The sequence below is a fragment of the Anopheles nili genome, chromosome 3, assembly GCF_943737925.1.
Source record: "Anopheles nili chromosome 3, idAnoNiliSN_F5_01, whole genome shotgun sequence".
NCBI lineage: Eukaryota > Metazoa > Arthropoda > Insecta > Diptera > Culicidae > Anopheles > Anopheles nili.
Window position 1 is genome coordinate 59,031,734 of NC_071292.1, and position 22,232 is coordinate 59,053,965.

The 22,232-nt window shown below is 48.6% G+C and overlaps 2 protein-coding genes across 2 annotated transcripts; both read left to right on the forward strand.

The window, feature by feature from the left end:
* The first annotated feature begins 6,631 nt into the window (after positions 1-6,631).
* LOC128725093 (uncharacterized) lies at positions 6,632-11,737 on the forward strand. The gene is made up of 2 exons (XM_053818812.1): positions 6,632-6,914; positions 11,144-11,737. The coding sequence occupies exon 2, from the start codon at positions 11,179-11,181 to the stop codon at positions 11,608-11,610; it is 432 nt and encodes a 143-aa protein (XP_053674787.1). The 5' UTR covers positions 6,632-6,914; positions 11,144-11,178; the 3' UTR covers positions 11,611-11,737.
* A 2,586-nt stretch (positions 11,738-14,323) lies between these two features.
* LOC128724715 (uncharacterized) lies at positions 14,324-19,068 on the forward strand. Its single transcript, XM_053818437.1, has 6 exons — positions 14,324-14,530; positions 14,599-15,645; positions 15,716-16,008; positions 16,073-16,241; positions 17,515-18,558; positions 18,625-19,068. Exons 1-6 carry the CDS (start codon positions 14,324-14,326, stop codon positions 19,066-19,068), a joined length of 3,204 nt encoding a protein of 1,067 aa, XP_053674412.1.
* The last annotated feature ends 3,164 nt before the right edge of the window (positions 19,069-22,232 follow it).

Below are 22,232 nucleotides of genomic sequence, written 5' to 3' on the forward strand. Positions count from 1 at the left end.
GAGATCGTTCAGATTTGGAACAGGAAACGTACGAGAACGGAACAGAAATGTACCAATGGAATGTTTTGGAAAGGTTAGGCCCTCGGGTTCTGAGGGACCCAATTAAAAGGTTACCGAATCCCTAAGGCCGCAATGCTCGCTCCTGGCGCTTTGTTGGGGTTTTTGATTCCGAACTTTTCCGCTTCGCTTCGACACGCGAGGTCAAATAGCCGGAATTCCGCGTCATCCCGTGACCCGCCACAAAAATCCTCATTTCCGCGGCTTCTCATTTCGCTTTCTCCCGGATCCTTCTTTTTTCCTCACTCTCCCTTCAAAAACGACGAAAGTTAGCCCACCCACGTGCGCGGTTTGAGATGCGGGATCGTTAAATTTTTACTCCCAACACTTTTTGGGGGATCCGAATTGTGCTCGCCCTTTTTTTCCCACCATTACAACCTTTCAACCGGAACGGATCCCAGCAGCGGGTGGAACTGAGCCAACCCGCAAGAAGAACGCAGCCTCATTTCGTGACGGCGGATGTCCTTTGCCTTAAGGACCACCGTCTGTTTGCTTTTATTTTCGATCACCAGTTTTTTTCTTCTTCTTCATCCGTTTGGCTCTCTTCTTTGCAAGCTCGTTGAGGACAAGGCTTCAACAAATCACGCCCTTCCGGGTTGGGTAGCGCGGAGTGAAATGAATGGGAAATCCTTTTCGAAATAGGAAACCATTTATTGCTCGACTTGCACGCAGTAGAAGGAGAAATGGATGCTGGCATTGAATGGAAATGTACCTTTTTCTGGCGTAGCTTTTGTGAAGCAATTCGCCACCAAATTACGGTACAAAGCGATGTGACGCGGCTTTCCCATTGAATTATGAGTAATAATTTCGGTGTTGAAGCGTATCTGTGAATCTGGTCGTGAAAATGTGCCAAGGAAGTTAATCCGGGTGTAAAATTTAATCTTTTCATGGTTTTATTTTCACTCCAGGGGTTCTAAACACCCAACACCAAAAGGTAATTAAGGCGAGGAACCACCATTTGTCAGCTTTGACGTAGGGGACTGCAATCAAGTGGTTAATTGAGGTGCTTGTTGTTGATCTTGTGGAACAAGATTTCATGGCATACTAGATCGCTTTTTCTGAAAAAGTGTCAAACAACGAGAAAATTCATTCGGAAAATTGTCGAATTAAGAACGTATTGCGAATTCCAACCGATTGCCAACATTCCAGGGAAATATTAATCTTTGAAAAGGGTGTCTTTTTTTTCGATCCCATTTTGCAATACATTTTCCATCGATCGTCCCCTTAGCTAAAGACCGAAAAACAAGTACATTTTCCGAGGGACAATAACGCCATCACAAGCTCGAACAGGACATTTGTCTGGATGTTTTCTCTTCCACCGTCCGAACGCTTGGCTCTGGTTTCGTACGGACAAATTTAATGAGAAGAATATTTCATCGACTGTCAGAACACTGGCACTAAATTCCTCATCATGTTGCGCTGGAAACGGGAAAAGAGTTGGGCCCTTGCTTCATCGGGCCACAATCATGAAGAGTTTTCGTCTTTCGTTCAAGTACATACAAGCGGGGTAAATCGTTCGATTCGCAACAGCGTCGTCGATCCGGACCATCGTTTGTGTCCTTCGGAAAAGCGCCCCCAAAAAGGCGACACACTTTAACAACATTACCAGGGGGGTTTCGGGGCATCGTTGGTGGGCAAACCGGCCGAAACAGTAAGTGCGGCAAAATAAATTGAATTCCTTCCAAATGGCCTACTTCCATGGTTCGTTGCAGTACGCGCTCGATGTGGAAGGTCGGAATCAGGCCCGAGACCTTTTGGTCCGAGGATGATTGTGTCGACCTTCCGGTACAATGGTCGAGCTCTCGACGAAAATGCGATCTCTCTGCGATCAGCCGCCCTAGCGCCCTGGACACTATAATTAACAAGTCAATTCGAGAACTCCCGCTTCCCGCTCCTGTCACTTTGCGTTTCTATTCCCAACAAACCTTTATTAAAACGGCCAAAGCAATAGTGCCGATCGGGGTGAGAGTGTCAAGTACTCTGGAAAATGAGAGCGATAATTAATTTTCCCCACCGTTTACTTCGGGCTTAGAGACTCCTTGCACCATGGCAGCTCCATAGACGAGTCCGTGCGAGCTGGATTTCTGTTTTTTTCTTCCTGTTTTTTTTTGCTTGTGAAATTGGGAAAGCGTGCAATCGATCACGGTAGGGATTTGAAAAGATAGTGTTAAAATTTAAAGACCGATTCGCGGGACTCCTCCCAGTGGTATGGAACGGAATATATTGCTAGAGCACTAGAGGCGTAGCGCAATGAAACAGTTAACTGAGTGTGGTAGTTTGTTGCAAGTAGCGTTAAGCGGGCTAGGAAATGAACGTTTTAGAGTGTAGAGTAAAATGTGGGTACATGGAAACTAGCGTAGCGCTCGGTGTGATGCAGCATAAGCCGATACGATGGTATTAACATTTGGTGGCATTTTGAGAGCACATCCTGGCGCATGAGCGTAGCGAAGCTAATCGCTCGTATTTAAAGCAAACAAACAAAAACGTTGATGAACTTTCACCCATAAAAAACACACACTCATACACAAACACTCCAGATAAAACCGGCGCGCATATTTATACCCACGCGATGTAAAAGGTAGTCTTAGCTGTGATAAAACAAGAACAAACAGAAAAAAAACCCAAAAACCCTATAAATGGAATAGAAACCTGTTGATTAGCGTTTTGGCGGCGCCCGTGCGAGGGTCGTCGGTAGAAGCTCGTAAACCCACCCAATCCAGGAGCGGAATGTAGCGTTTAGCGTACGACATTTCCAACGTAGAACCGTGGACAATAAATGTATTACAGGAGTGGGCGTCAGACGGTGGGAGGCGCAGTGGGTCGGTTGAGTCAGGAGGCCAACCCACTCGAGCGCGTTTTGTGTGTGATTGTACGGTGCGGCGCATCGATTTGTGCTGGTCAATTGATAATAACCCATGTAAAAATAACAAACAAAAAGAAACGTATGCATGTTATAAAAAATAATATATATATAAATATACACAAACACACACACTTACCTATACCGTTGAGTAGGATGTAACGAACCGAGAGATAAACCAGTAGCCGCTTGTGAGGTAACATGACGAGACTCAAAGTTGATAATAAAAGCATCCCAAAGGCAGAAAGCAGAAGAGAGCAAACCAAAGTGTTAGTCGTTAGTGTAGCTAGCGTCCTTTTTTCCTTCGTGTTTGCTTGGAGGTTTTTAGGGAAAAGCGACCATTTCACAACCCAAGCGGAAAACATCACATCTGTGTCTCAACCCGCCATAAAAAAACACACAAAAACATTAGAAAAAAAATACACACAAACCAACCAAAAGCATACCCAATGACAATACACATCAGATACCTAATCGTGCAAAAACCCACAGATTTTAACTAGATTTAGAGCAATTTAGAGGCAAGAGATATTTAGAAAGGGGTGAACGTGGGCCCGAACTGGGCCGGAGGTCGTTATTGCTGTCCGTTGTTGAACGCTTACACACAAAAAATAAACGCTAGTCGTAGTTATGCTGCAGCAAAGCAGGAAGGATAAATTCCCCCGTAAAGTAGCGTAAAACATGAACAATAATAAATAACAGAGCATAATCTAGAGCCGAATGGATATTTATACGTGAATGTTTATATCAACCGCACTCGTTAAGCGAAGGAAAGCAAGAGAGAATGAGAGAGAGAGAGTGAGAGTGAGAGAGAGAGCAAGAGCGAATGCCATTCCAACGATGATCGGTTTTCCACGATCTTGTTGGATGTTGTTCCTACAATGTTGTGCCGATGCGTTACGCATCGATCGAAGGCAAGGCCTACAAAATAGGCGCAATCGCAAAAAAGGAACGAAAGAAGAAAGTGTGTTTATGGAATGGAATGCTAGGTGCCAAATAAAAAAAAATAATGCATAACACAATAAGACCGGAATCACATCAGCTAATGATATTTAATCGACGTGTTACTAGTTTTATATCGTGGAGCGTTTAATTAGATAAAACTTGCAAATTTGCAGAAAAGCAAACCCCAATTGGCTATGATATTTGATAATGCTGTTTTGTAAAGTAGCCCAGCAAAAGGATAAAAACCCCCCTTTGTTAAACGAAGCGAAATTTCGAAAGCAAACATATAAATACAAACATAATGAAAGCATAACGTTTACCATGAAATACCACGTTTAGAAATGATATATTTACATAGACTAGAGCACCGGAAAGTAAGACAATAAAAGCGAACGCGCGTACGAAGGCAAGCCGATGAGTTGTGAGGGCACTACAGTCAGTATTAATAGCCGATGGCTTCCGGGCCATCGATCCCCAGGAGCCAGGATCGGGCATAAAATGCCACACGCAGGACATCCTGTGCACCGGAAAGGCAGAGAGGCACGTTGTTTTGATGATAAGCATTAACAAATCTACCGCTTTAGGCTTACTTCCCCCGAGGTATGTACATCTAGCTATGACTTTACTCGCGCCTAGCAGCATGCATAAATATCGATTAGACTAGAAACCGCTCCATTAACGCGCCAATAGCTAGCCGAGCACCACGCGCTAGTCGATGTAAATCGTAGCCATATCCGGTCAGCTGCAAAAAACACACGCAAACAGCCATACACGGCTAAACACGGCTAATGCTAATGGCTGTAATAGGATTAACCATTTTCCTGCTCCACCCCTCATAGCAAGGGGTTCTTTTACAAAGAAGAAACTTTAAAAACCCAACCCAGAACAACAACATCAAACAACTCTAAATAACACAGTGTGCTGAAATAAAGTCAAATCGTCCTCGTATTAATAAACCAATCTTAAGCCCGTGTAGTGATGTTTGTGGATGTTCATCCGAAAAAAAATAACAAAACCAAGGAGGCTTTCCCGAGACGCTGTCGCTTTGGGCTCCACACTGGTTTTTAGTACTTTAAGGACATACATACACAAACACAAACACCGGCACAATGGAAACGCCGTGAGCCATGACGAAGCGATGGGTGGAGCGTTTATGTTTCCCCGGGATCCCTTGCGCTGGAGGATCCTTAAGGCGAGGTTGCCTTTTCACGGGCAATAAATCCTGCTCACATGACCTCCCAGGACTCGGGCTGAAGGACCACTTCTGACGCAAAGCCACTCGTGAACGCACTCCCAGGACACCCGGGATACAATGGAGATGAAGTGTCGTGCGCCCGTTTTGATCATTGTTTCGTGCGATCCATCGGAACAGATTGGATGGCCCGACAGGTCTGGCTTCCGGATGGCATCTCGAGATGAGTTCCAGCTCAAGCTGACCTTCCGAGTCAACCATCGTGTCCGGTGCAGTGTTTCGTGCATGTTTTGATGCATGATTTATGGCAGATTGTTACGACTGATAAATTGCTTCTAACCTCTACGAGGTCCTTACGCATTGGGCGGACATTCCGGTTCCAGTTTAATCTGGTTCCCGTGGAACGAAAACCTCCTCAGCATTTCAAGCTACACATGATAATGCTGAATCCACAACTTAAAGCCACCCGAAACGGAGTGGGTTAACCGGAAGCACAAACAAACGCTGGTGCGCGTAATTAAATCCTTGAAAGGCGCATAAACTTTTCCCCCAACAGCAAACAACCGCTCGCTACCGCAGCCACTATCGCACGCTTGAGCGCCGTGGAAAACAATCGGCTAATCTGTGGCAATTAAAAACTTCTTTAAACCCTTTCACGTTGAGCGGCGGAAGAAAGTTGTTTAAGCTAATGTGCGTTTCCAGGCATGGCCGTGCGTTTGTTACATCGTTTGGAAATGTAATTTCATTTCAACTTTCTGGCTGGATGACGCTGATACTCTGCATAGAACTTGGTGGCTTTAAACAACACCCGAACAACGATGATGATGATGATGAGCGTAAAATGTACCTGGCGCCTCCATTGAGATTGGGTAACGTTTTCAAAATAAAGCACTTTGATTCACCGCTCAATGATCTCGTTGATTCACTTTTATTTCTTACACCATTTCAACACGATCTTATATGTCCGAGCTACCTGTTTCGTGCAAACAGTTCCAATTGTGGCGGGTTGACTCAACTTTGTGCCAGAAAACGCGGTTGCGAGTAATATTCCCACGAGAATTGATTTGATTTACTGCCCACCACTGACAATTCGCACGCATTCGACATGCACCCGTATAAACACAATACGGGAATAAACAGAATGCAACCCGGCCCGCATTGCGATCCGCGTGCAGAAATTTCCCCAACACTACGAAAGAAGGAAACGGCTTCAGCGAATCATGCGAAAGCGTCCACCGATCCTTCACGCTGACTAATAGGGGTTCATCATTTGCTTTCAAGGCGACAGTGGCGTATAAATTGCCGGATGACAACAAACTAAACATAACCGCATGATTCAGGCGGATCGCTATGCCGCTATCGTGAACCTCGCCCCCCTCCCAAAAAGAAGCAACAAATTGTTCCCGATCGTTCGGTCGATCGCTGACCGTCAGGGTTGTCCCATCGATCTCGTCGGTTCGGTCTCTCACGCTCACCCCAACGATCGTGTGGTGTCGGATGTCACCCCTAGAGGGAGCCGAAGGTTTAAAAGATCGCGTTTGGTGATCGCAGCGTGGCAGAAACGCACCGGTGAGAGAACGCGAGAGCACGATCGAAGCAGCACACCGTCAAGGCTATTTTTGTGCGATCCACGAGGTATTGTTTCGCGAGAGCGCCAGATTACGAGGGACGAGAACCCGCCGGGAAGCCAAAGTTGCCGTGTCGATTTGCCGGTCCGCGCCAGTTCGAGTTAAGCCGTACACGCGATAGCACACAGGAGTGGAAGAAAACCCCAAGGTTCCTGTGGAGATATCCCATTCACCTACCAGAGACGGTCCAAGTTGCCATTGGAAGACCATTCCAGTACGCGTTGAGAAGAAGGTAAGCCAGACATAGTGAGTGGGCTCTGTGGCTAGTGTGGGCAATCCTAGTGTGCGGCGTTTTTTTTTCGTATTCTCGTGAAACACGTGGCTCATTAGTGAATCATGCGAAGTGACAGAGAAGAAAGGGATTGAAAAGTGTCATTTTTCCCCGGAACGTTGACTCACGAGAAATCCTCTAGAGTTTAGGAGAAAGATTTCAACCTTTTATCAGGTGATTAATCGCAAATAATTACCCAACAACCGGTCCTATGAATCATCATTTTTCGCTTCCTTTTTGTCTCGCTCGCTACCAGTGCGCCCGAAATAAACGAACAAGAGCACATCATATCAGCTCCAATGCATAAATCTGTTCGCTGTGTACGTGCGCTTATCCTTATCAATATGTGCAACGAACAATAATCACGGCGCTAGCGAGATTTTTTTATTTGAAAAAGAAACATACACGCCTGCCATGAGTTTCGACGCTATCTTTTGCGCTTTCGGCGTCTTACGAATCGCAAAACCGATAGGCGAACCAAACCGTTTGAGGTATTGATGTTTCCAAGCGGTAAACAAAGGGTCGTATTTCTTACCGCGCGATTGAACCGCTCCGTACGTGCTGCCACCATCATTTCTACAAGGGCCGGAAACTGCAACCATCCGGCTCGAATGTGGCCATGTTCAATGAGCCGACAATAGGGAAAGAAAGAGAGTAAGACCAAAAGAAGAAGCAAAAAAAGGCCATTCCAACGCTTTCCATGCGTCTGGTTAACGTCGGATGCGATAAATTAATACTCCCAGCTCGCGAGACATAAATTAGAGAGAAACACCCAAACGCCCAACATGCAAATTGCACTTGCTACTTGCAAGCGGAAAAAAAATAATAATAAAGGAACGCGATATCCTCCCACTGGTCGAAGAAAGAACCGTCGATGCGCGTTGCACGCTCGCTCGGCATTCTGAATTACATTTTAATTAAGCGCGGTTTAGCAGATGACGGTTCGTTTAGCGAAATTCTCGCAATCCCTTCCCGCAATGCCATTCGTCGTCACCCTCCGTGGGATGAACGTGGGAAGGGTCGTCTGATGCCCACGAGCACCAGAACAGAAGAACAACCAGAACATGCAGACTCGTTTGTCGCGCCAGCTGAGTCACGTACGAGCCGACCGAAGGAGCGCCGTAGTCGCGTCTGCTTCCGGGGGCGATCGTGCCGATCCTGGCTGAAAGGAGATGATTCATGTTTTATGATGTTTTCGCCTCTTTCTCATGTCCACCCTGGGGCCCTTGGCTGGAGCGGGAAAAGCTGGCGTGTCAGACGATACGATCAATTCGCGTGACTGGCTTCTGGGACGTAGGGCACGGAATCTGTCTGGGCATGGTAACAGGGCTTGCCAACGCGACACGATCGTGAACGGGCAAACGCTGGCTAACCTTGGCACCTCTCTGGAATCGGACGGTCTGCTGTAGCGAGGTTCCTGCTTTCAGTTTTTATTTTATTGCACCACTAAACCCACAACGCGATCGTCTCGTGATAGACGTCTGGATGGTTTATGCTGGGCGAATTTAATGCCCATCGTGGGTCTGTGCTGAGACCAAGGCCGGAGGGCAATAATTTCATCGCATTTTTAGCGAGCACATTTGCATGCCACGGTTTGCGGCCAAACGGATGGCCCGAAGGTACCCCAGGTGGAAAGGTGAGACCGAATTTATCGTGCCAGGTGGTTAACGTTAATTGAATGGGATTTCTGGCCAGGGGTGGTGAATTTGGTACGATTCGGGGCGAGAAGCGCTTCCAAGGTCGGTGTGTTAGTGGTGCGTTTTTTTTCGTGCTTGAATAAATTCAATTTTGCTACCAAATGATTCCCCCTACTTTCCAGCGGCTTATTACGGATGAGTAACCCGATTAACAAATAATTTACGAATAATAGCACGAGGTACACGTCATGGTACGGTTGCCTTTAAAAGCGATTTCCCTCACTTTGACCTTAGTTAGGGTAACGAGAATTTGTTTTAAAAACGGCTCCAAAAAAATGAATCCTGTTTAATGTCGAGGGAATTCCTTTCAAAAGCACCTCCAAAAGTAAAGCCATGTTTTGCCCCAACTGTTTCCCTGTTAAAGTTAATCTCCCAACAAGCCGTGCCGAGTGTCCCTTGACACCGTTGATGATTTTACGGGAGCCGTTCTCCTAAAAGCCGTGCGAAATTTAATCGAAGCGCCTTTCCTCTGCTCTGAAAAACACGTCCATATTTCCCGGCAATTTTGCACCCATGGGTGCCTGCTCCGCTTACGTAAGCCCACTTTTGTTTCCACGCAAGGAATGTTGATTATAATTGGTGACATTTGTCACAAACGAGCACCGCAACGGAGGAGCAACCGAAGGACACATTGTAACAAAGACTGACAAACAAAAAAACTCCCGAACCCACACCAAAAAGGAACCATTGCGTTGGGAATGTTTTTTTCATAAACCCGTTGTTTATGAACTACCAACCCGCCCTGGCCGGGGTGCCACAATACTAGTGCTGGCGTGTTTTTTCGCATTGTTGGTGGGTGAGTGGGTGGGAGTGTAAGTGCATGGCTGGGTTGAGGGAGGTGGTCGGTTTTTGACCACACTCGTTACACATTCTCGCTCACGCCAGCACGCGCCCATTTGTTCTAAATTCATTTTCACCAAACAATTTTAATGCCGCACCATGCGCCTCCATCGCTTGGCCGTTTTCCTCGCACAGCCCGCCATCGTGGAGCGGCATCCTTTCCCGGACCGTGCACAATTTATAATGGCTCAACGCAACCCGTCACCATTCCGATGGGGGCCGTAGTGATGGTGCGAAAAACACCCTCTCGTTCGCTCCGTAGACGTTGCGCGCTGGTTCGGTGTTGCGATAAAAAGAAAAAAGAGCGACAGACCGCCAAAAAGGCGACACATGTTCGGACCGTGTCACGACAAGCTGCGCGGCCCGGACACCGCACGAAGTACAATTATGCCTCATTTGCGTACCTGGCGTCGGTACGTTATGGCAACACGGTTATGAGCTGCAAACGAGCTGCTTGGATGCATTCCGTGGAACGAAGAACGAATTTTGGTTCGTCTGTCTAGAGTGCTACCGGGTTTTTTTTTGTGAGTGTGCGCTTTCTATCGCAGTAGGCCATTGGTTTTGAACTCAAAGCGATAATGAAAGTCATTGCTATTTGAAATTTACTGGGAATCAAATTGGCTTATTTTTTGTGCTAAAATCATTTGCTTATCGTTTGAGAGATAAGCGAAAGAAATTTGCAACACTCAGTGCATTCAACTTCACGAAGATCTTTGCTTTCCATCCCATTTGCTGGGATCGTTCTCCGTCTTCAGGGTATGTGATGTTGTTTTTTCTAGCGTTTTTAAACAATCCCGATCCCGACGACGACGCCCGTTTATTAATGCTGGTCGTTCGGGGCGCAAATGGATCCAATTAATTCAAATTAAACACAAACACACGCCGATGACTAATGCCCGGTTGGCCATCCCGCTCATATGCAGTTTTTACGTGCCCGTGCATTCGCAAGCGTAGAGTAAATAAACAAAATCACACGGGAAAAAGCACAATCACGTGGAACTTGGAAAGCGAAGAAAAGAAAAACAAAAACCTCCCCCGGTTCGCCAGTTGATGTGACGGGAAAAGCGGAAAAGCGGCACCCGTAAACGATTCGCTCAAGTACCGAGGTGCTAGAGAAAAACATCATTTCTCATCATCATCACCTCGTCCCATTGGAAGCCAGCGCTTTTCCTCATTCCGACTTTTTTCCCAACCGAAACTCGATCCTTCGACTCGTGGAACGCGACCTGCTGGCGGCCCATTCCATCGTACGCTCGCTCCCAAAAGCGATTAGGACGTTGTGAAGAAGGTGCGTTTTAAAAATATCGCCATTCGTGGTGCCACAACCATTCGGGGTGTTTTGTTTGTCTCTTTTCCCGGGGTTTTCCCGGCCGTACCGTGAGCTCGCGCGTGCTCGAACGAAGCGTCACCAGTGTGGGGAAATCCTCGGGCATTCGGGCCGTTGGAAACGATCGAGCACATTTGCACCACACACGGCGTGAAGTGCGTGAATTTCCCTCACTTCAACCGAAAGTCAAGTGCGAGCATGAGTTTTACTGCGGTCACGATTGACAGAACTAGGTTTCTGCCCTGTCCGAAATCGATGATGCATCCCAACCGCGCACAGTTTCTAACTCTCGTTTTTGTGTCGCTTTTTTTTTCTTTCCCCAACAGCAACAGTAACAGCACCAGCAGCAGATAAACTAACGATGGCCCTCGCCGAGAACACCACCAAGACGGAAATGACGCTGACGGAAACCTCGACGCCCGTCATCTCGAAGGAGGTGATCACCGAGCGTTCCGCTGACGGTGTGTCCGAAAAGAGCGTCACCCAGTCGAAGAGCTACGGTTCGGCGAGCGAGAAATCGATGGTGGAGGAGTCCGCTAACTCGATCACCAAGAAGCAGGAAAAGTCCGAATCCGCGTTCGCATCGGAACGGAACGTCACCGAGACGGTGTCGGATGGGGGTGCTCTTTCGTCCTCGCTGCTGTCGTCCTCGTCCCTGGTCAGCTCCGTCACCAGCAGCAAGGTGGTGTCGTCCTCGTTCAGTTCGTCCACGTCCTCCTCGATCTCGTCCTCCATCAAATCGTCCTCGTCATTCGATTCCAGCTCCGCCATCGATGAGTTCTTCAAAAATTAAGCACGCAAAACAGCGCCATTAATTTGTGATCACTATTGTAATGGATTATCGTGTAATTTTTCGCTAACCGTGTCATCATTTTTCTGTGTGTCTTTTCGCGCGATAAAAATTGATAAACAAAATCCGAGAGAACAAATACAAAACTTGTAAAAAATATTGATACCATGTTCGCGCGTTCGCACAGTCAACAACCACATTCGGTGACCTGCAGTTGTCGGGCGAAAGATCAACAAAACATTATTTAATCTCCGGCGTGTGGCAGGCGAGGCAAGCGAAAAAAACGGACAAAAAACGACCGAAAACATCGAGCACGGGTCGGTTGTAAGTTGCAATCGGTTTTTGCATGTTTCGCATCGCGTACATCGGGATCAAGGACACGGCCAGGAAGGAATCTGCGGCTTTTGTGCTAAAATTATCCGAAACCGATCGTCGAGACGTCCGCAAACCGAAGGCGTCTCACTGTATGGCGATGGTGGGATCGATCGTGAAAGAACCCTGGTAGCCTGGCGCATTCGTTCGACCGCCAGCACCAGCCTGGTTTTCCACCCACCGTTGTGCATGGGTTTCATTTTCATATTTCACGCCAACACCAGCGATTTGAACTGGCTTTTTCCCACCACTATCAGGTGCGCCCAGCGATGCGCCTGCAAATGGGCCAAACGAATTGTTGCACGTTTACCCAGTCGGAACGAATCTATCGCCTAAAAATAGCCCCATTCCCATCGTACTGCGGTGGTGATGACGATGCACCGGCGCTAATGGAGCGTGATGAAGTCATTGCATACGGTACCGATGGGTAGCTTGGTTTCTAATTGTTACTGACAGCCAGCATTCAGTGCCGCTTTAGCATCGAAGGAGGAAAGCTATCTGAAGCCAATCAATAGTTTAATTATTTAAATTTCATCCACCGAAAACGAGCACCGATCGATCGATGTAAAACTGCATACTACAATTCCTCGAATCGGGGGAAAAGATTCGTTACATTTTGCGCTACAACAGACGTGTGTGGTTTTCGAGCTTCCTTCTCGATCGAGCTACCAAAAACCGCAATAAAATGTAATTTCAACGGCTTTTGTGTGGCGGCGTTTTTCACCGTTTCCATTTCGCCATTGCGAAACACCCACAAAAGCCCGCAACTTTAAGGTCTTTCACCACGCACCGGAAGATAGGTGGTAGCCTTGACCCGGGGCTCGGAGTGTTTCAGATTGCTCGGATAATACAAACTGCAACCGCAACGAGGCGGTCGTCCTTTGAACTGTGTGCGGTGTTGTGTGGGTGTCGTGTGCAAGTGACAATGGTGGTTGCTCATTCCTGGTTCTGCCTCTTACGGTGCCGACTGTGGACAGGCTACCGGCAACGTCGTGAAGTCGAAAGCCACACCGATGGATGGCGCTTCTCGAGAGGTTTACTTAAACTTTGCGCCATGCCATGTCTGAGGGAAACTCATGATATCCCACCCGGTAGATGGGCTTTTCCTGGCCGGGGAACGAGCTGTAATTGATACCATTTTCAAGCACCCGCACACGTCGTTGCGTTCGCTCTGCCGTTAAGTTACACAAAAACCCCCCGTCCAACCGGTTGTGGCGAGAAAGTTCTAACGAAACCGAACCGAATAAAATCAAACTGGTGCACAATTCCGATGGTAGGACTTCATCTTTCCATCAGACGGCAGAAGCGAACCAACGGGGAGGATGGAATAAATCCACTCATTTGCCGTGGCTCGTTATCCTGATCCTGTTCCCGATAGTTCTCTGCTCCATCGCCGGCCCCGGATGGGACACAAAGTAGAGCATAGCCATAAAGTAACTGCGGATGGGAGATAATGGATTCGGCAGGCAGGCTCGTTCACCTTTTTCCCCAAAACGAGACCATCGCTACTGGCACACGCTGACAGGCGAAGATGCCGAAAACCGATTCGGGACGAACGAAATTGGGACGATCGAATGGTTGACCTCATCCACAATCAGTAGTGGATGTCCTTTTTTGCTATTGCTTTCCCTCACATGGGCTCTTATACTTTATGTTGGCGGTGGCTTTTCGCGCGGATTTTTCCTGATTGCGTGATAGAAGCGATTTGAACGCAACGTTTTATTGAGACTCGCACGCAATCTTCCCGTTGCATGCAATTCGCAGACGGAGCGCTCAGATGGTGGTCTATCACCCAAGTGGGTGGTAGAAACGTGTGGGGCAGTTTGTACACCTTTCAACAGCATTTTTTCTTTCGTTATACGCAAAGGATCAATTTAATCCTAGCTTGTTTAAGTATCATCTTCGCGTTGTACATTTTATAACGCTCAGAACATCAACCATTGCTGGTGTTTGCATTTCATCATAGTAGGCTGTTTTCTAGTCTTCTACGATGTACATCCCAACCAACATGCCGGAACCAGAATTATAATAAAAATACAATCAAACAGATAATTTACAACAGACGCTCCTTGCGTTAGTGGAACAGCCTCTGCAAAAGCCAATCTCACCCACACTACAAACTGCACCAACGCGTGATTGATAGAGTGCAGCTGTGGCTATCATCTGTTGGTTAGTTTATTTATTTTTTTTTCAAACGACTCTTCTCATTAACATTAAACGACGCGCTTGCACTTACCAGTTCGGGAAACCCGCCAGCAGACCGGTTATCAAAGAACGCGAAACGCGTCCCTAACGTAGTCTCTACCGGGTGCCGGGTGCGATCGTCGCTCAGTTTCATTTCAGAATGTGTCCCAGCACCATCAATCTACTGGTGTCCGTTGGTTTCGTCCTGGTCGGGTGGCCCGCCGTAGCACAGATAACGCACCCACGTGTTTGTACCGACGATGGTTGCCTGCTCGGGACGTCCATGACCGACATGAAGAATCTCAAGTTCGAGGCGTTCGTAGGCATTCCGTACGCCAAACCACCAGTGGGAAAGCTCCGCTTTAAGGTAGCTATAGCTCTACAGCAGGTGTTTGCAGGAAAATCATTCCCCGTGTGTCCGTGCATTTGTTCCAGAAACCCGTACCAGTGGAACCGTGGACGCAGGACTACAATGCCACCGAAAGCAAACCGGCGTGTATGCAAAAGTCCTTTCTCCAACCCGGACAACCCATTATCGGTGAGGAGGACTGCTTGTTCCTGAACGTGTATCGTCCGAAATCGATCGACACCGACGAGCAGCCGCTTCCAGTGATGGTGTTCATCCACGGTGGTGGTTACTTCTCCGGTTCTGCTGATCCACAGTTGTATGGACCGGAACGCATCCTGGCCACTCGTCGAGTCATCCTTGTGACGTTCCAGTACCGCCTGGGGGTGTTTGGATTCCTTTCGACCGGAGATTGCCACGCGAGCGGAAATTACGGTATGCTTGATCAGGTGTTGGCCCTCCGGTGGGTTCAACGGCACATTCAGGCATTCGGTGGAAACCCCGCAGCCGTAACGCTGTTCGGTGAGAGTGCTGGTGGTGCATCGGTGCAGCTGCACATGATGAGTCCGCTCAGCCGCGGGCTGTTCCAGCGAGCGATCATTATGAGCGGTAGTGCAATGGCCGTGTGGTCCATGCCTATTAAAGATCCTCTGGCATTGACACGCAAACAAGCCAAACTTGTCGGGATCTCGGAAGCGGATGAGCTGACAACTGCCGAGTTGGTGGATGTACTGCAGTACCTTGATGCGAAGGTCCTTGTCGCAAGTACGGCATTCTTGCGGACCTGGTTCGAGCATCCTATCATACTGTATCGTCCCACGGTGCAGGGTCCCGATGTGCCCAAGGACGAACGGTTTCTATCCGACGATCCCTGGAAGTTGTGGGAGGAAGGAGCCTACGTGGACGTGCCGCTTATGATCGGAGCGGTACCAAATGAAGGAGCCGTTGTTTCGTTGGCCATCTTGTACAACGATACGGCATTGAGTCAGTTCAACGAGAACCTTGCCGGGTTGCTCCCAACCGTGATGGCCATCAACGCGACTGATGAGGTGTTAACAAAGCTTCAAGAGCGTTACTTCCCGGAAAACCATACCATGTGGAGCATCAATGAAAAGAACGCCGATCAGTTCACGCAGGTGAGTGGAAGGGCGATGGTTCCTTCCGTCGATGGAACAAGCTTTATGGGTCGTTCTTTCCAACTCACAGATGATCACGGATGCGTTTATGTTGTACCCGATGGCTTCGACGGTGCAACAGTACCTCAACAAGACCGCCGATAGCTGTCACGAAACGGACTTTTACTCGTTTGAATTTAACGGACAATACTCGTTCTCCACGTTCTACGCCAATTCGAACGTGAGCCATGGCGTTTGCCACCAGGATGAGCTGCTGTACCTGTTCCGGATGGTTGATCTATTCCCGGATTTTCCACCAAATTCGACGGAAGAAAAAATGGCCGAGATATGGACGGATTACTTCGTCAAGTTCGCTACAGAACGGTGAGGTTTTTGAAGACCCTGCTAAGAACTTGCTTATAATCATGATGTTAATTTTTGATTCCAGTGACTCTGAGGCTCCAAAGCAACCATGTGAAGGAAGAATCAGATCGGTAACGTTCGAAGATGAAGCCCCATTCCCCGATGAATCCACGCGATCGATATCAAAGACCATTATCGATATTGGCTTGCATTCGGGCTTTGAGGAGCTGCGCGAGTTCTGGAGTGACATCTACGTATCGAATTACATCCCATACCACTAAAGCCCACGCGAAATCTGGGTCACCGTGAACCGCGAGCGCACGATCGCTCAACGATCTGCAAATTGATCAGCAAATAATAACCATTTCCGAATAACACACCCCATAGGTGTTCTCGCTACCAGGAGCTGTGTTTCGTCTCACCGTCGGAGAGGACTTTGTTCGCTTTCCGTTGCATGCATATGAATGGCAGGGGACGGCTAAAAATAATGCATCGATGCCGTCTTCGTTCAGGAGCACGTCTGGCATCGTCCTAGATAGCGATGCAAAAGAGCAATCCCTTTCGGTGTTGCAACCGTCCACCGGAAGGATGCAAATTCGGGAACCGCACCCTGAATTATGCATCCTTGTGGTCCTCCGTTTCGGGATCACGTTTCACTCGCAGCGTCCTTTGCGCGAATCTCTCCACCCAAAGTGAAATTAAACGAGTTGACGATCCGAAGGGCTTGTTAATGTACTCGACCGGAACGGTTTTCGGCATGTCGATTCACGTCACCGTGCACCGGTGATGTGCGAATATTCAATAATAAATTCGTAATATGGAAATTTCGCCCACCATCGGAAGCACGGGAAAGTGCGGGCATAAAAACAAACCCAAGGGAAGCTTCTCAGCCGGGTGACGGAACCAGTTTTTAGCACACCGCAAAACTCGTCCGTCAAGTTTAAAGCTCACGTGCAGCGTTTTGTTGTCATTCGTTTCGTTCCCCATGGTGATTACGAAATGAATTCCTCCTGGTGAATTCCTCCTCCAAGAAGAAAGTAGATTCCCCCCAAAAAAGATTCGTTTGACAAAGCTGCTCGATTGACGCAGTGAAAGTAAACCACCTCTCCACCAAAAAGCAAAGGCTACTCGGATATAAAAGCCCACAAAATGGCGCGAAACTTTTTAGTCCAAAAGATTCGCGTGTGAGCCTTGCCATAGAGCTCCTTCCGTCAAGCTTCCTCGGATACTCTTTCAAGTGATCTCGAAGGATAACTGATACCTTCCGTGATGTGGCTCCTGTGGGTTCTTTTGGGGCTCGTCTGTTCGATGGCCACCGGTCAAAGGGATACTCCGCTTGTGTGCATTCGTGATGGGTGTTTACGTGGCACGACGTTACGTGATTCAGTAGGTAGTGCGTATTCAGGTTTCCTCGGGATTCCTTTCGCAAAACCTCCGATCGGAGCGTTACGATTTGCGGTGAGTGTAATCTCGGAGTGTCGATTTAGTGCTAGGTATAAGCTTTCAATGGCTATCTTCCCACGCTAGCGCCCGCAACCAAACGAACCGTGGCAGGGTAACTACGACGCGTCGAAGCAGAAACCCGCCTGTATGCAGCAGCTGGTACTCGTCCCATCGGGGCCCGTTCACGGCTCTGAAGATTGCCTGTACCTGAACGTTTTCACGCCAATATTGGCACCAGGAAACTCCGGCCCACTGCCCGTTATGGTGTACATTCACGGTGGTGCCTATCAGTTTGGGTCCGCTCAAGTCGAGCAGCATGATCCGGCAAGGATCATGGCGTCTAGGCGAGTGATCGTTGTGACGCTGCAATACCGCTTGGGTGTCCTTGGATTCCTGGCCACTGGCGATCTAGCGGCACCAGGTAACGCCGGCATGAAGGATCAATCACTGGCACTCCGGTGGGTGCATCGTAACATCCGCGCTTTCGGTGGTGATCCTCGTCGAGTAACGATCATTGGCGAGAGTTCCGCTGGAGCGTCAGTACAGCTGCACATGATGAGTCCGCTTAGTCACGGACTATTCCAGCGTGCCATCAGCATGAGCGGAAGTGCACTGGCCGTGTGGAGTGTCCCGATAGAGGATCCTCTTGCTCTGGCTCGCCGACATGCACACATCGTCGGTGTTCCCAATGCCGATCGGCTTTCGACGGTGGATTTAATCCGACAGCTACGTAACGTAGATGCGCTCAATCTAACCGCGGCAGGCTCACGTCTAAAGGTGTGGGACGTGCATCCACTCACACTGTACCATCCCGTTACCGAGCCGGAGGACGAACCGGATCCATTCCTCGCTGAAGACCCGCGATCAGCGTGGCGTCGAGGAGCGGTCTCTGATCACGTACCTTGGCTAACGGGAAGCATTCCAAACGATGGATCAATCGTATCGCAAACGATCTATCGCGATCCTGCGGTGATCGCCGATCTCGACACCAAGTTTGTCCAGCTTATACCCGTCATGTTACGGACGAACGTCACCATGGACAAGCTGGATCGATTGCGAAGACGCTTCCTTAAGGGCACTCCAGCTGGGCGGTGGATAACGAAGGACAATTACGCCTCCATCACTCGGGTAGGTTGTGACGATCGCGTGTGATCGAGAGACACGTGAATAACCTTTGTGGCTTTTTCCCTCCAGATGCTCTCGGAAGCATGGTTCAAGTACCCGTTGGTAAAAAGCCTCAAACAAAGGCTAGCCCTACGCCGATCCATCGCCACGAGTGTTTACTCGTTCCAGTTCCAGGGTCGCTACTCGCTATCGCAGCTTTTAACCGGACGCTCGTACGGGTTGAGTCACGCAGATGACACACTCTACCTGTTCCGCAAAGGGGCACCATTTCCCGAGTTGCCCACCGGTTCAGCGGAAGCGGAAATGGCCCAGCTGTGGGTGAAGTTTCTCGTTGACTTTGCGGTGAAAGGATACGTCGAATGGGAAGGCACGTGTGACAGCGAACGGCTTTGCCAGTCGGTAACGTACGCCAACACCAACAACACGTACTTCCCGATCGTCAGGACGCTTACACCTGGGTTGGATGAAGAGCTGTACGGCTTTTGGAAACAGATTTACGAGGAAACTGACTGAGTGGCTTCCTTCCGGGAAGGCTGTGTTGGGTTTACTATTTATTCCCGGAAGTGGAGTGTATTAACCAAACCGAGTGTATTTATTGCAGTGCATGTAGTATGTCGAGAGAAATTAATATAAATAAAACCACCAAATTAAAAAAAAACATAAACATTTACACGCACTCAAATAAGTAGAACAGACTGCCGCCAAACACGCGTGCCATTGTCGTAGCCGGGCGCATTCCCAGCATGCGCCCTTATCAGTTTTTCCCAAGAAATGCTAACTCACGACGCGGTAAATACCAACGGCCAGCCGACACCCGCCATTACAATCGCACGTGCCTGTTCCGGTTGACGCAGTCAGGCTTCCCAGTTCATCGGCACCGATTAAAGCTCGCAAAAATCGTCCTTTCGGCGTATCAACGTGTGAGATGCGTGAACCGTCAACAGCACCTCTGTTTGGGGTTCCTTCCCACCGCATCAAACCCCAGCAGCATGTTGAAGGCACGAGCGCATTGCCATCACGCCTAGCTGGATGCCGACGCTGATAAGGATCACCGCGAGCTAGACATGCTGATGACGGTACGAACGGATTGGTTTGCAAAACAACCGATTCCGATGTTTATTATCAAGAGTACTGTCCTTTTTTCCGTTCCAGCTGACGAGGTAATTCTGGCAGCGAGCCGATGGGAAAGCATTTTGGGAAAAGTCGGATACCATCCGAGGGCAGTAGAAAACGTGAAAAACTGCTGTTCCTCAATTGGCGCCGCTTGCATAAAAGGAAAAGCCGTCCTTAAGCTACGAGAGAGTTCTATTGAAAATTCTATTCACCAGACAATCGCTCACGGCTCTCGATTTCATCTCAAACCGACGACCGGCAGACGTTTTTTGGGTTAAAGTTCGACCCCCATGGCGCACGGCCGAAACGAGGCTACGCACAATGAATGCACACAGCCTGCAAGGGTTGCAACCAGCCGCCGTTCTACCGTCGTTCTGTCTGGCGTCCTAAAAAAAAGCAGGGATGAAGCAGCAGAAAGAAAGAAAAAAAGCCGTACAAAGGTCTGGCAAGAACGCACGCGGACACTTTTGCTTTTTTGCTCCCACCCTTCACGCCAAGGCTCTCCCGTACGCGGATGCAGTTTTGCTGCATTCGCGATGCACGCGCGCCGTGCCGAAAAAATGTGGGTCAGTAATTCCGATGAATTATGTAGAACTTCGAACCCCCGCGCGAACGGCTCGAGAATGGAACGGATGCGCGAACGGACGTCAGCGTTGGGACGGGGCCGAGTGCAATTTAAACGCACTCCCGAATTTATTAGCCACTCGTAGGGGCTCGTGAAAAAAAAAATGCACGGCGAGTGGTTCAAATAATCTTTCCCGCGGTGCGTGTGTACGTGCGTTTTCTTTTGTTTGTTCCTTTGCCTTTAACCGCATTTTTTTTCCCCGTACGTTCGGGATGACACTGATTGATCAAACTATTTGGGGTGGCTTATCCCGTTATGAAGTGACCAACCATCACTTCGACCACACGCAACGTCCCTCCGGTGCATTCGTTGAGGTCATTTGTTAGTAAAATCCACCAACGGACGGCAGCCAGCACGCACGTACGTCCACGAGGTGCTTGAAGCGACCACAGAAAGTGCATCACCGCGGAAAGTGCATCAGCGAAGGTGACATGGGTGGAGAGAGTGTGTGTGTGTGTGTGTGATGGAGGGAGAAATGAAGGCACCCTCATGAAGGGAAGCCACCGATGGATGGCCGATCGGCGTATAAAAGAAGCATCCTCCGGGAACGGCAGCAACAGTTGGGCCACGGCGGGATCCTTCGGTGCATGTGCGGTGCATTTGGCACTTACTTTCCGTTCTCGATCCTACCATTCTTTCGCACGTTCAAAGCTGACCAACTGACACAAACGTGCCGTGTCGGTGTGCAGTGAAAGTGAGAGTACGCGTGCTGCAATTGGAACCAACGTAAGTGCGAAACGATTTCCGTTAAGAAGCGATCTTGATAAGAAAAGAGATACAAATATGCAAGCAATATATTTTAAAACAAATAAACATTCAATGTAAAGCTTATGCTTCCGTTTAAACAAACAAATACACGCACGATCACGAAGGGATTATTGATCGCCAACACACGGCGGGGGCCGATAAAGCAGCCAAATTGTCTCGAACGAAATCGTCGCGCGTGTACGATATCGCTGACACAGAGATGACGGAGGGTGCGCATGATAAGGCACGTGTTGCATTTCGTTATCATCGAAATCTTCATCCATCAAAATTGCCGAAACCTGTGGGCCGATCCCCGAAAGGTCATCCAAGGTTCGTACCCAACGAAGCCCTTTATCTGGCGGGCGCGTGTTGGAAGGGGTTAATGGCTATAAATATCTCGAAGTATCGATGGGGAGCAGAAAAAAAATAACCAAAAAGTGCGAATCATCGAGCCATGAGTCAGCGCATTTGCACAAATTTTAAAGTAACCAAAAAGTAAGATTACTATTACAGAAGAATTAAAATACAGTTTCCAGTGAGGCACACCAGCGGAAGTTGACTGCTATTCTAAAATTTGAAGGTCAGCAAATCGATCGTTTCGTACAAAACGCTTTCGAAAAAAAAAAACACTCCCGAAAAATAGCTAGCTCAAGGTGCTGTTTGTTTTTGTTTGCGGATACCCTGCGAGAGAGCGAGAAACGGATGTGTTTATTTGGGGGAAAACGCTACGATAAGAAGACAAAGCGCTGTTCGGTGCGGCGTGATAAGCGAGTGCCCCAGTGGGATAAGCTCCATCCCGTCTGGTAATCGTGCAACTTGAGTCGGTATTGGCGTGGCCATCGACCGATCAACGTTGGCAGGGGTTTTCCACGAGCCCAAAGAAAAACACACTTTGTAGATTTTTGAGCGTTTTTTTTTTTTTGAAGATAATAAACGTCTTAGAATCGTCTCAATCTCTGATCGCGCGCGCTCAAACAAAAGCTCCTTTAACGTCCTCGTGCCTCACATTACTGGCTTATATTTTTCCCCTGATCAACACACACACACACACACACAAACCCTACGAAGTAATTGACCCGTCATCAGGGCGCGTTCCCAATTCGCAACTCACCGTACACGTGCCGCCGAACGCGCCTTATCGCAAACCCGACAGCGCCCTTGTGCTTCTGCGCCACCCGCCAAAAAATCCGAA

Coding starts and splice junctions, on each gene's coding strand:
- LOC128725093 (XM_053818812.1), top strand. CDS start 11,179: ATGGCCCTCGCCGAGAACACCACCAAGACGGAAATGACGCTGACGGAA.
- LOC128724715 (XM_053818437.1), top strand. CDS start 14,324: ATGTGTCCCAGCACCATCAATCTACTGGTGTCCGTTGGTTTCGTCCTG. Junction 14,531..14,598: donor TGGGAAAGCTCCGCTTTAAG/GTAGCTATAGCT, acceptor CATTTGTTCCAG/AAACCCGTACCAGTGGAACC. Junction 18,559..18,624: donor ATTACGCCTCCATCACTCGG/GTAGGTTGTGAC, acceptor TTTTCCCTCCAG/ATGCTCTCGGAAGCATGGTT.